Source organism: Megalopta genalis, chromosome 3, assembly GCF_051020955.1.
Source record: "Megalopta genalis isolate 19385.01 chromosome 3, iyMegGena1_principal, whole genome shotgun sequence".
Lineage (NCBI taxonomy): Eukaryota > Metazoa > Arthropoda > Insecta > Hymenoptera > Halictidae > Megalopta > Megalopta genalis.
This window is the reverse complement of record NC_135015.1, coordinates 27,288,527-27,303,085: the sequence shown is the minus strand read 5'-3', so window position 1 is coordinate 27,303,085 and position 14,559 is coordinate 27,288,527. Positions and strand designations below refer to the sequence as shown.

Here is a 14,559-nt window from a genome sequence, read left to right as displayed (position 1 = left end):
GTGGTTGTTCGGAACTGCAGTAAGACCCCGCTTAACGCGGGGGATACGTTCCAATAAGTTCCAGCGCTAAACGAAACAGCGTTAAACGAGGCAACCTAACGCGTATATATGTAAATATGTAATGGGGATCGGTGAACGCAGGAAAGATGCGTTCGTACTGTGACTGCGACTTCGGGGAATACAGTTGGAACCTTTATTCTGGAGACTAACAAAAGAGCGTTTGAAAAGATACATAGCGTACACTGTCGCTATATATGTAGTGCACTGCTTTTGGTTGGTGCATGGCCGTTTCATTTGCACACATATATAAGTATCAATACGGTGTACGATTTAGGGGAACCGCAATACTACCGCGTAATACTGAAACAGCGTTAAGCGGAGCAGCGTTAACCTTTTAGGCACGATGCGCCACTATAGTGGCTTCCGCGGATGTCATCTCTATGAACGACGCGCCACTATAGTGGCTTGCTCTAGTAGCTCACTCGCTCATCGTTTGAACCAAATAATTGTCTTCATATGCATTGTTTCACACTTCTTTTGTCTTCACATCGATTTACAACAGTCTACAGAGTGTCCCAAAAATGTCTCGCAATCCGGAAATAGCGGGTTCCTCGGATCATTTGAAGCAATTTCTTCCTTTGCAAAAATTTTCTCCGAGGCACCGTTAACGAGTTATTAACGAAAAACAGTGACCAATAAGAATCGAGTACGGCTGACGCGAGGCGGCCCAGCCAACCAGCGCACGAAGCCCAGTTCCGCTCATTGGTTCGATCGCTTCGCGCCACCTGAGCTCGCCTCTCATTGGTCACTGTTTTTTGTTGATAACTCGTTAACGGTGCTTCGGAGAAAATTGTTCTAAAGGAAAAAGTTGCTTCAAATGGAAGCAAAAAATGCGACAAATGGAAAAATTTGTCCATTTTTCTGGACAATCTGAGCGTCAATTAGAGAGACATTACTGTACCGAGACTTCTTAAAATGACGCCAAACCCGTAACCGTATTAAATCGAAGTTTCTTCGATACTTGCCGAAAGTATCGATACCCGTTCGATACTTCACGGAACGAATTTGAAACTAACGAAATTGTAATTGCCTGCTTAATACCGTACGATATTAAATGTATATTTAATATCGAACGGTATTAAGCATGTAATTCTCTTCATCGAATTATCGTAATAAACGGAGTTACGTTTTCTTAATGAAACGTAACGGTTGTAAAAATGGTTACCATAAAAGGAGCTCCTATTGATGTTATTGATCCCCATATCCTTACGCGTTGCATTTGTATTAATACTTTCGTTCCGTGTAAATTGATACTTTCGTAAAAGTATACACAGACGCACACACATAAACACATATATGTATGTATATTCCGGTAAAAGTATCAGACGGGTATCGATATTTTCGACTAAGTATTAGGTATACCGGAAAGTTCTGTCCGTTTTTGAATTGAGATATAAAACAATTTTCACACATTTAATAATATTTATTGTAGAATATACTTTCCATCGTTACTTATGACTTCTTGCCAGCGTGATGGCAACTTGTAAATGCCATTTTTACAAAATGATTTATTTTTAGAGGCGAAGAACTCGACTAGTGCTTGGTTGACGTCAGCTTCAGTTTTGAGATTTTTTTCCTGTAAAAAGTTTTGCAAAGAGAGAAACAAGTGATAATCGGAGGGTGCTAGGTCTGGGGAGTATGGTGGATGTGACAGAATTTCCCAGCCCAGCTCTGCGATTTCCTGACGAGTCGCCGAAGCAGCATGTGATCTGGCATTATCATCGGTAGCTATGTTTTCACGATCGCGTCTCACTTAACAATGACATGAGACATCTTTGTTTCAGTTTATTTAGGAGAGTACATGCGTGTAAATGCAACGATAAAGAGTGACAGTCATATATGTCTCAAATCAACATGTGCATATGGATTGAAACTTGAAGTGACGCTATCGGACAGAACTTTCCGGTAGACCTAATATTTAAGAGGTATCGATTCCGTTCGACACTGTCTTCGAGACAATTCGGTATTGGATCGAGATTAGTCGGCCGGTATCGATGCAGTATCGATGCGACATTGATTAATGTATTATTACCGTGTTGAACAAGAAAGCACCGTGTACCGAAACATCCGAAGGTGCACCCCGACGATTGGCCGAGTCAAAATGAGCCGGTGTCGTCGGCTCCGCGTCCCTCGGAGATGGTTTAACCGCGCTGCGGGTCGAAGGAGCCCGGCCAACGGATTACAGCCGTAACGCAGGTGTATGGCGGGCCCGGACATTTCTAAATGGGCTTTAAACCGGCTTAATAGATCCTCTTAAGGAGACTCGGCCGGATCACCGCGTTCCCACCGATGACTTCGCCGATGAAAACTGGCCCGAAGGGTCGCGTGGCGCACGCGTGCTTCACAGAAGAGTATTGCGTGCCGGTTTTTATGAGCGGCCGTCGGCGTAGTCGCGCATCTTTCATGCACGCATCGATGCCCTTCGACGCTAAATGCTCCTCGAGAGGTTGTTCACTTTCGAAACGCATCGGCCGGGGCTGCTTCTCGTCGCCGGGCTCCTCCTCGGCCCCGGAGGAGAACCAGAGACTCGCAGGTGGTCTTGTTCTTATTCGTACGGGCGCTGCCACTCGGTGATACCGAGCGCTTTCACTTCACCTCGGCCTGGAACTCCTGAAATATCGTATTTTATCCGGCCGCGATCGGTTTCTTCGTGTAAATGATACGAAAATCGTGTACCTCGGCCTCTACGGCACACGGGCTGCGTGCGCGCCCATCGCAAGATGCGTTTCACTCGGGCGTGTGCGCGCTCTCCCGACCACTACCACGGTATTATTTGCACTTGATCTTGAAACGGAGCCACGCCGGGATTAGGCGAGGCTATTTTCACCGGGAAACGTTCGAAATTCTACCTGTATTCGGGAAGTATAGTCATTTCTTCTGGAAATGGTAGGAGGGCGGAATTGAAACCGGCAGATCTGAGAATACTGTGACGCGATTTTTCGTGTCTCGCGGCTCGTTTTTATGGAAATTAGGGACAGTCGGCGAAAAAGCCAGCGGCCAGCATGCCGATGCACATTAGTATGAATGCATGGTGATGCTAGAATAACAAGGATGACTTGACTTTTTTTATTTTCAATTTTTTTGCCACGATTCGATGGCAATTCGGTCATTTGACACGATTCGAAGGCAATTCGCAGGACAAATGCCACGATTCGAAGGGAATTCGGAGGCAATTCGGAGACAATTCGAAAGCAATTCGAAGGCAATTCGAAGGTAATTCGAAAGCAATTCGAAGGCAATTCAAAAGCAATTCGAAGGCAATTCGAAAACAATTCGAAGATAATTCGAAAACAATTCAAAGGTAATTCGAAAGCAATTCGAAGACAATTCGAAGGTAATTCGAAAGCAATTCGAAAGCAATTCGAAGGCGACATGCTACGATTCGAAGGCAATTCGAAGGCGACATGCTACGATTCGAAGACAATTCGAAGGTAATTCGAAAAAGCAATTCGAAGACAATTCGAAGGTAATTCGAAAGCAATTCGAAAGTAATTCGAAGGCGACATGCTATGATTCGAAGGCAATTCGAAGGCATTTCGAAAGCAATTCGAAAACAATTCGAAGACAAATTAAAGGCCACGTGACACGATTCGACGGAAAATCGGAAGCCACATGACACGATTCAACGGTCACGTACCTAGTACAGTAATTTCTCCCTAATTCGCGCGCAGATCGCGCACAAGAATGGACAATTCGGGAAGAGGAGATACGATTATTCGAGCCTTGCGTCTCGTTTTTACAGTCGTTTACAATCGATAACTCTAAAAACGAGCTGCAAGGCTCGAATAACCGTATCTCCTCTTCCCAAATTATCCATTTTTATGCACAATTTGAGCGCAAATTCGGGAGAATTTACTACACCCACCACGTACCTTATAACTCCGCGACTTTTCTTAGCTGATTCACACTCTAACAGATCATTTTATGTTAACTTCCTGGAATTTGCATCGCGTGCCGGATCGCAGGCTTTGCATCGCGGATCGACCCTTACTATCGACGAAGCAATAAATCACATAGGCGTAGGACTAGCACAGGGAAATTCACAGCGTCTCGAAATTTGGCATTTTCGGGAGAAATTACTCTATCTCTCCTACCATGTCATAAAGTTTTCTTTAGAATTTTCCTTTCGACAATAGAGTGCATCCTTGGACTATTTCTGCAGCGTAAAAAACAGCCTGTGAACCGCGATAATTCATTCCAAAGAGGACAATGAAAGATCCCTTCGATTCTGTCTGCAGAAATCTTACACGCGACATTGTTTCTCGATCTATTCTTTCTAGCAAATCTAAAATATTTGTTGAATTATTTTGAGACGATAAAGTGGATCGAAGAGCGAATAAAAAACAATCACGAGAATTTGTTTCAATATTTGCTTGTAGAAATTCCGCACAGGACATTGCTCCTTCGCGAAGTGCTTTCTATTAAGTCAAAGAAGTTTAAAGAATTATTCACAGGCACAGATGCATGGATAAATTTCCTATCATAAAAGCCGGTCCATGATCTATGTTCATATTATTCATGACAATAGTACGATTACCAGGGCTGTAAGATCATGTTCGAAGCCACTTTTTACCGTCGAAATGTCATTGCTGTTGGATCGAGAAACCGACAGAAATAACAGGATAGAAAATCGATACTTTTTTCCGTCCGCAAATTGGCTCCGTCCGATGGGCAAGTCCGATAAGCATCTTATCGGAGCCCCGCTGCTCCCAATCACTGAAACCTTGAAAACAGGCGGCCTGAACGACGAAAGTACGAAACGGAAACAGAATTACCGGAGAACTTTCGAGGTGATCCTGGAATACGTGACAGGATGTGAGCGACACTTCCTCTTAAGCCCTATAATAATACGTCGATCTGTTACACCTGTCTTCCTTTCCGCTAAATACGCGCCGTAATGACTAATATGCAGGACCAGCACCGTTAAACAACAACAACAACAACAGTAATAATAATAATCATAATTATTCTGCCGAGCATCTCAACAGCTGGCGTTCCCTTCCCGCGTGGATTATGTTAATCGAGAACCTAACAGTATTTTCATTTTATTTAAAGAAAAATTTTATTTTAAAAAGAAACAGTGACCAATGAGAGACGAGATCAGTTGTCGCGAAGCGAACATGCGTTCATTTCGTTAATAACTCGTAAACGAAGCCGCGAATTGCATTTTTTCCAAGGAAAAAGTTACTTCAAATGACCTGAGAAACCTTATATTTCTCGTTTTTACAATAATTTTGCGACACACTGTGCACGCTGGCTTGAAAAACGAACTTGAGACAGATGATACGCGATCGGGGAAAGCTAATGAAATGTCCAAAAATGCCTTCGCGATTTTCGAATTAGAATTTCGGGTACCCTAACACGACCGAAAAAAATTTGTACAAAAACATCACAGACGAAGGCAGTGTTTCCCCGAGAATAATGCAAATGCTACGATCGACACATTAATTATGAAATCGTGAGAGCCGGCGGGGCACGGCGCAGCAACTTTTCAATTTTTTGGCGTCGTTGAACGGCGCCGGACCAGTTAGCCCGATCGTTTAATGACAGGTTTGCGAGCACGCGTGACGCCCGTAATTTCTCTCTGTTGCAGTGGTGATGCACAAAGACAAAGAGGAGAACTCGCACCACGACACTCACTACAGGGCGAGGGAGTTGGCCGCGTTCGCAGCTTACGATCATCATCATCTCGACGGCGAAATGTTCCTTCAGGTGAGTGGCTCGGGGGCGATCAATCATCGGGAGTTACTCTGGAAGCGCGAAAACGCTAGCCCCGAAGTGTTGTGCATACGTTCCGGCTTGTTCGCGAAACGAAATCCGCGCGAAGAAAACGCTGCAACGAAGACCGCGCCGCGCTGCAACGCGCCGGGCCGAGCCGGGGAAATCATTAACCTCTCGTCATCAGCGTCTCGTTCATCATTTAAGGGCTGCAACACGGTTGCCCGCGGAATAATCGGTTACGTCACTCTCGGCCGAGCCCGAAACGGAATTAGAGCGCGTTTTTATCGGTGTGTCCGTTCATCTAACGACTCCGTACACTTGCTCGTTCGTGGCCCGTGATGGATCGATGGCCGAACAAGTGGGTGGCAGCACGGATGGGAGATGAATGAACCGGAAGCTCGAAGGACCATCTACCGAATGTTGCGAGATAAAGATTGTCTCTATTTATTGTAACGAGCTGGATGGATAGATCTATTTCTTTTTTCTAATTATTTTGACGACTTGAGCATAATGCGATAGAACCTTTAATCTTTTGAAAAGAAAATTGTCCGCATTAATTGTAAGACACAGGGGCTAGATGGATATCTATTTCTTTTTCTAATTATTTTGACGACTTGAGCATAATGCGATAGAATCTTTAATCTTTTGAAAAAAAACGTCTGCATTAATTGTGAGACACAGGGGATGGATGAACATAAATTTCGTTTTTTTAATTATTTTGACGACTTGAGTACAATGCGATAGAACTTTTAATCTCTTGAAATACTTGTCACCTTCTGCATTCGATTATTTTTGTGAGAAGTGCATTAAATTCGTAGCTTATCGATAAGTGTATTTCGAGGATCAATCTTTTCGAACCGATTCCGAATAACTTCAGATTAGAGATCATGGTTTTGAACGTGTATTGTTCATACGCGCGTTTCTCCGTGTACACGTATACTTAATACTAGATTTAGGGAACCTGTCAAAATGACGGATCACTAATTTTTTAATTTACGATTATTCATATCGTAAAAATGCATATATGAGTTATTTTTCTTATTGTTACTTTTATAATATGAAACAGCTGTTTTTTGTGTATTCTGTTTCACGTGCACTTCAGTACAGACGTACACGTGTACTGCTAATATTTTTTATTTTGCGCGATTATTTCATGTAAAATAAAATACCTGCATTTTCAAGTATTTATTTTTATAATTCTAATAATCTACTATTTATTGAAAGTCTTTATTTTCTGAATAACTTGGGAAAAATATTCTTTTCCCGAGATCAATTGACACGATAACAAAAATATTTAATTATTCGTTGAAATATGCCGGTACACGTGCACCGAAATACACGTACATCAAAATACACGTGTACGCATGTACACATGTACACACTAAAAACGACACGGCTCAAAACACGTGCACATTAATAACACAAAAATGAGAACACGAAAATGAGATACACATGAAATAGAGACCTCTGCGCCGTACGTATCGCTTGCAACCGAACCCTCGACACAGCGAGAAGGTGTCCGCCATTAATCTCGAGTACGAAAATTCGTACATTCTTTTGCTACACCTTCTCAGCCATTGTTGCCGGTGACAAATAGGAAGAATCGAAGGGGAGGCTCCGAAGGTCCTGCTAGCAACCCCAATTCGCTGAGCGGTGAACCGGCGATCCTCCGAATCGGCAATTTGCCGGGGAAACGAGATCCAGCGGAGAAGAAAGAGAGGCAGGCCCCTTCTCCCGAGGGGGGGAGGGGGAGGGCATAATCGAGGAACGGGTCGAAATTAAATCATCGCTCGCGAGAGGAAGAGACAGGAAGAGTCGAAGGAGAGCGAGCGGGGAGAGATATCCGGCTGATGAACCGGCTATGAAACCGAGGCGTACGAGGTGTCTATTCCTCCAAAGTATGGAAGGGTATATACACGGATTAATGGCGGTGTATCATGCGAGGCTATTACGTTCCCTTTCCTGCGTTTTAGCCGCGCGCACACCGGCGAAACGGACCGAGGCGCGAGGGTGAGACCCCGATCGGCGCTGAGGGGAGGGAAGGGTTTCTCTTGCCAACGTCGGGATCGGGATCGGGATCGAGAACGGTGCGCGGGGGGGTTCTCGTATCGAGAAGGGGGAGGACAAGCGATACGAAACGGCGTCCGCAATTTCATGCGATCGAACGATTCCTGCCAGCATCTGTAACGGCCGGTTATTAATTGCCCGCTCGTTAATTGCGTTACGTAGCTCGTGCCGCGAGCTGATTCCCGGATGGGACTATCTCCGACAGCGTTCGCGGTCGCCATTTCGCTGCGCGCCGCGGAACTCTCTCGATCCCTTTTTCACGATACTTCGTTTCTTTTCTTTTTCTACGTTTTTTTCCTTCTTCTCTTCTCCTTTTTTCTTTCATTAAAATCCACAACTGTCTCGTTTCATTGGAAATCGTGGCTTTTCGGGAAATACGCGACTCCTCCTGTTTCGGTTATAAAAGGCTCGGTAAAAATCGCGAAATTAATTAGTTTCGTGCGAGGCAGCAGTATATAGTCGGTTTTCATACATCGTGATTTTAATTGCTCCGGTAACCTTGCCTTTTTGGTTCCGGAGTAATTGGAATCGATGTATGTACTGCTAACAGCAGTTTGTACAATTCCTGTGCGACCGTAACTTCGCTACGAAACGCGGCCGATGCCGGTCGAATAACCTTCTTTTTTACCCCATGATTTGTCTAAAAGCTACGCTCATTTGAACTTCTGTATCGTAAACAATTTCCTGTCTAGATAAAGAAAATGTATGTTCGACGGTTGGCCGCTCACGCGAAGCTCTATGATGGGGTCCTTACGTATACAAACATTTCCAACTGAACATTTTGTTCTTACTATCGTCGTTGTTGTTATTGCTATTGTTATTGCTAATATTATTACTATTATCTTATCGTACTTCACTTTTAAACGAACGGCAGACGACATCACGTGTCAAACGGTCAAGTCGGGCCTCGAGCTCTGGGTCCGAAGGGACCCGGACGTTGTGCGGCGAGAGTTAATCTGTTAATTAACATCTTGCTATACTATTGTTTAGATTCGTTGCTTCGGAGTCATCTTTTAATGCAACACAGATGAGCTTCTCTCGATGCGCTCGGATTTGTAGTTTACTTATTCACGTATGAAACGGTCTGTGCTTTTATAGACGTTTCTTCGGGGTTGAAAGCTTGAAAACCTCCGTGGTCTTGTACCGTAAAGAAACATTGAGAAATCTTTAAGTGACACGGTACAAGAACACGGATTGACAAAGATTTCTCAATTTTTCTTTGTGGTACGAGACCGCGGGGATTTTTATAAACTTTCAACCCCGAAGAAACGTCTATGAAAGCGAAGACCATTTCATACGTGAATAAGTAAACTATAAATCCGATCGCATCGAGAGAAGCTCGTCTGTGCTGCATCAACCCTTTGTTTTACGATTTCATTTCCAATAGCGCGTGCCATAAACGACAACAAGGTCGGTCACACGTCGGACCATTCACGGTTTGGCTGAGCGTTCGAAGTTGTGCGAATCGCAGACGTTTTATGATTTTTATATACATGTGTACGGTGCAGTTAACTTTGCGTTGCAAGATGTCCGATAAATAATTACGATCGATTGATCAACGAACAAGAAAGATTTACTGTTCCAAATTATTGATAATATTATTAATGACATTTTTATTTTAATTTATGAATAAACAGATATTTATGAATATCATCGTCTTAATAAAATTGACAAAAATTTAATAATCTTCGATCGTATGTATGATATTCTTCGTCTGTTATTTTCAGAGCTTATTACTTGTTCCGCGTATCGATTCGTCTCCGTTACAATATTCTCCAAAAATACGCTATTAAATATTATATTAAAAGCGTCTGTTTCCTTTTTGCTTGTATTCAAGTGATCTAAAGTTGCCTCTTTTGTTCGCGGAAGCTCCAGTATACTTCCAGATTTTCGGTTGATCATCTCTTTCCTTCCAAATCCACAACTCTGATTGTTGATAATAATCTTCATCATCGGTATCATCTTCAATCACCAATTGCTTATAACGTTTTCGTAAAATAAGTAAAAAGTCGCTATCACTGTCACTATTATTATCTAAAAAACCTGTGAAGTCATTGTCGGCGATGTTATCACTGTCATCACGTGTCTCGCTGTTCTCTCCAACGCTCATTTTTCGTTTCGAATACATGGTGAAGGGTACTTTTACAATTTCCCTTAAAAAATAAGTCTGCAGTTCCGAATGCGGTAAAGAAAACTGAGCGAACGTCGTGCGCGTAGCGCGATCAGCTCTACAACGTCTCTGAGACGTTTCATTCACACTTGGCACAGCCAAATGTAACGTCTCTGATGAATCTAACGTCTTATCGATGGTCGAACCTGTCTGCATATCACGTCTCCGAAACGGCTTGTTTACGTTCGACCCGGTCGACTTATTACGTCTCTGATACGATGTTCAAAGCTAAGGGATAAAAAAATTACTTTTAAAAATGCTGTTCAAGATCTTCGCAAAGAATCTGCCACGCCAGATATTCCGCGACCAAAGGGTCGACATAAAAAGGGGGTGGTCTATGATTTATCGCAATTTCGATTCCGGCGCGTCATATTTATGGCGTCAGCGTCCAATTTCGATCCTGGAAGTACCAGGACTATTTTCACGGCAGAAAATTCACCGCTAATCCTTCGTGGATGGATATCGCAGCCGGTAATGAAACCCAGGCGCCGATAAATCGCGTCCCCCAATTAACCGCGAGGCTTGCGCTTAAACGGCACCGGGGACGACGATAATGAATCCGGCGAAGTATGCCGTGCGACACGGCCGAGTACGAAAGAACGAAAGAGAATCCGATAAAGGTTTCGTTCGCGGGCCACCTCCAATAATTCCAGCGCGGTGCAGCGCGGCGTACCGCGCGGCAGGGGTAGCAGGGATTAACCGTTCGGCGGGGACTCGTATTTTCTATAATTCGCGGAGTTCCTTGAACCTGTCCTTCCGAGGACTTCCCTCGGCCTCCTACGCCTTCCTTCTTCGCTCCATGCCTCCCTCTCCGCCGCATCCCCCACCGTGGCACGTCCATCCCCCTTTACCTTGCCGCGATGGCCACGTTATACGGCGTTTCGCCGATCCTCATAAAGTTCACGAAGCCCGACAGTAAATCCGGTTTATGACAAGCCGACCGCCACCACCAGGCACTCTCCAAATTACGGCGGGGCGATCGAATTTTTCTGCTCCCGGCCGCGCCACCCCTGCGGGATTATAGCGTTCGCGAGGGAACGGCGCACGGTGACACCTTCTTCGGAACCGCGCCGCGTTCGCCAAAATGCAATTTCGGTCGTTAGACGAATTTAGGAACGTGCGTGCATCCAATTTGTTCGAACGATTTATAAAAGTAGCGAGATTTCCATTTAAATTAGGTTATGTGCGACTATAAAAGTTTCCTTTTCTCAAATCGTCCAGTTTTGTGTAGAAGCCGAGGGTCGTTTGGAGGGGATTTAATGTACTTGCAGGGGTTCGAATCTATCTCGTAGAGGTTCCAGTATACTCGCAATATATTCTAAATATTCTGTAATAATTATGTTCTATATATTATATAATATATTCTAAATATTCTATAATAATTATATTCTATATATTCTATATTCCAAAAATTCTAAATATATTCTAAGATAATAATTATATATAAAAATTATTTTTTTATAATAAGAATGGTCCACGAAGCTCGAGTAATCGTAGCTCCCGTTCCCAAATCGTCCGCTTTTTACACAATTTGCGCGTCAATTAGGGAGAATTTGCAGTACACTGATTTTATTTAGAGTAGCCTCCTCTTAATTTTCGTATCCGTAAATCATGCAGCGCTTATGTACACGATTATTCGAGCCCCGCGTCACGTTTTCAAAATTACTGCAATCGGTAACTATAAAAAAACAAGCCTCTTTCCAAATTGTCTATTCTCGTGCGCGACCTGAGCGCAAATCAGCGATTAAATTACTCCGCGTCCCAAAAACGAGTCGCGAAATTCGACTTTCGGCGCGTAGAATTTCCTTCGGAATCGCGATGCAGCCGAACACATTCGTAGGTGGAACTCGTTCTCTCGGAACTATTCCGAAAGCATGCGCGGCCGTTTTCACGGCAGTACGCATTGATAAAGTGGCGGCGGATTCTCGGAAGAATATACAAGCCGGCGGTGGTGTTAATAAATCATTGTTCCAAATGGGGTTACGTAGTTGATTTTCTAAAGGCTCGGAAGCGGCGAGGGAAGAAAGAAGTTTGTAGATTCGGCGTACGCGCCGACAGATTTACAGTTTCCCCGGCGGGGATGCAATTCCCTGCACTAAGGAACGCGGCGAGAGTGTTGGAAAACGCGCAGTAACTGTCTCGCGCTAGGAAACCTTTACAGGAGTAATGTATCCGCATACCGTTGAGAAAATCGTAAGTATTAAACCAGGAAAGTATCTCCTCGCACGCTATCTGCGAACGCCGCTGATCGCTATCTGCGAAATTGCTTTAAATATTCCGGGGGAGGACGAGGTTTCGTTTGCGTTCATTATGCCGACGTGTTGGTTCTGCTACATCCTCCCACGGCACCGCCACGCCATAACAATGCCCAGAAACTGGCACAGTGCTTCTCCGGCTAACGACAAACATCCTCATACAACTATAGCAGTAAATGCCTCTCGAAGAAAGCATTTGCTAGTGTTCTCTTCCATCGGGAAAATTTCTTTGTTTCAGAGGCCCAAATGTATACCCAAAGTTCGTCAATTTAACCCGGGAACACCCTGTACAGTAATGTCTCCCTTACTGACGCTCAGGTTGTGTACAGAAACGGACAATTTGGAAAGAGGAGATACGATTATTCGAGCCTTGTACAGTAATGTCTCCCTTACTGACGCTCAGGTTGTCCGCTAAAATGGACAATTTGGGAAGAGGAGATACGATTACTCGAGCTGAGCGGGGATAGCTATTCGAGGCTGAAAAGTGCTCGAAGACGTACGATGTACGTGAATCTGTAGGACTTTAACGCTTTTGCGCTTGGAAAGTCGCTACGAGGAGCCGTTCGAACTTACTACTGTAATTTCTCCCTAATTCGCGCTCAGATGGCGTATAAAAGTGGACAATTTGGGACAATTGCAAGGAATTTGCGATTTTTGTATAGTTACCGATTGTCAACGACTATGAAAACGAGACGCAAGGCTCGAATAATCGCATCTTCTCTCCCCGAATTAGGGAGAAGTTGTCATACATCCTTTTTTAAAAGAATTTTAAGGCACTGAGATTTGGTACATACAGTAAAATCTCTCTAATTTTCGTTCAACTTCCAAACAAAACTGGACAATTTTGGAAGCAGAAATACGTTTTTAATCGAGCCTCACGGCTCGTTTTTATACTTATCAATTGTCATCTACTATAAAAATCAAGCAGCAAGATTCGAATAATCGTACCTCTTCATCCCAAATTGTCCATTTTTGTGCGCGCGAATTAGGAAGAAATTACTGTACTTCTGTTCGCTTTGCTCGACAGGAAATCTATCACTGCGATCAAATTGATCGGTATGGTATTTTTCATTTAAAAATTGTTAAAATTATAGGGACTTTCTCACTGGAATCGATTTAATTTCTTAACGAGAGCGGACATTATAATAAAAATGGCACGACATAAAAATGGACCGAACGCTGCAATCACATCTCCTCTTCTCAAATTGTCCATTTTTGTGCGCGATCCGAGCCCGGATTATAGAGACATTACTGTATATCGAGCTTGATCCCCATCCCTATCGACGAGCGAAAAGCGTCTTCCAATTTCGTGCGCCCCGGAAAGAACGTCGAAGGCAAACGCGCAGCTTTCCGGACGTTGACGCAGCGGACAAGTCCACAGAGAATTGTTCGGTCGAACAATGTAACATTGGGCGAACGGTCGCCGCGCGATCGTTTTATCGCGGCGAACACGGCGCCGTATCAGCATTAATCAGCCGGGTCCCGTCCTGGAACAGGTTGAAATCGCTGCGATAAACTAATAAAACACACGGCGGTTCCCCCGCCGACCACGGGGATTTTTCAATCGGCGAGAAGAACATACTTTTGCCAATCCATTTCTGCCATCTCTTGCAAATTATCACCCCGAGCAAACGCACGATACGCGCGCCCCCCGTCGCGAGGAGCGCGCCTCTCAGCTTTCCTTTATGAAACTCGAACATACTTTTCTTGACACCGCGAACAGTGAATGATGCCGGGGAACCGGCGAAAAAACGAGACAGAAAACTCGCCGGCGAGCGCGCCGCTCGAACCGTCGCCTCCGTCGTCGGCCTCCTTTTTCTCGCCTTTTCGTCCCTCTTTCGGGGCTGATTAATGGAATCGATGAGTCTACCCCAGGACGATATCCGATATTCGATCCTCGGGAGCGTCAAGGATCCTCCGGGACCAAGAGAATATATTATGCTCTTTAGGTATCGCACCTCCGATTTAATATCTACTTTTATTTTCGGGGCTCCGAATTTATTGGGCCGACTGTGGCCGGCCGGCTCTCCATTTGCGCCCTCTAAACGGGAGCTAGGGGACTCTTAGGATTGGACGATGACTCCGCCGGGTTGATGGACGTTTCACGATAAAACGACGATCTATCCGCTCCGTTCTCTCGATCTCTTCCTTTCGAGAAAGGTCCTTCAACTCTTGAGGACCGTTCATATTTTACTCCCGGTCGCGTTTCTTCTTTCCGCGCATTTTTCGGACTTCGCCGAGCCAATCTACGAGCCGAACTGCGAGCTGACCACTCGAACGGCTCAT

General features: G+C 44.4%; 1 protein-coding gene across 2 annotated transcripts in view; it reads left to right on the top strand.

Annotated features, from left to right (window-relative positions):
* The window catches only part of ss (aryl hydrocarbon receptor spineless), a 252,363-nt gene that overhangs the window by 188,570 nt on the left and 49,234 nt on the right, over positions 1-14,559 (top strand). For both annotated transcript variants that reach the window (XM_033473395.2, XM_076520512.1), the window contains exon 3: positions 5,654-5,772. In XM_033473395.2, the coding sequence (XP_033329286.1) occupies positions 5,654-5,772 (119 nt within the window). The remainder of the gene's footprint in view (positions 1-5,653; positions 5,773-14,559) is intronic.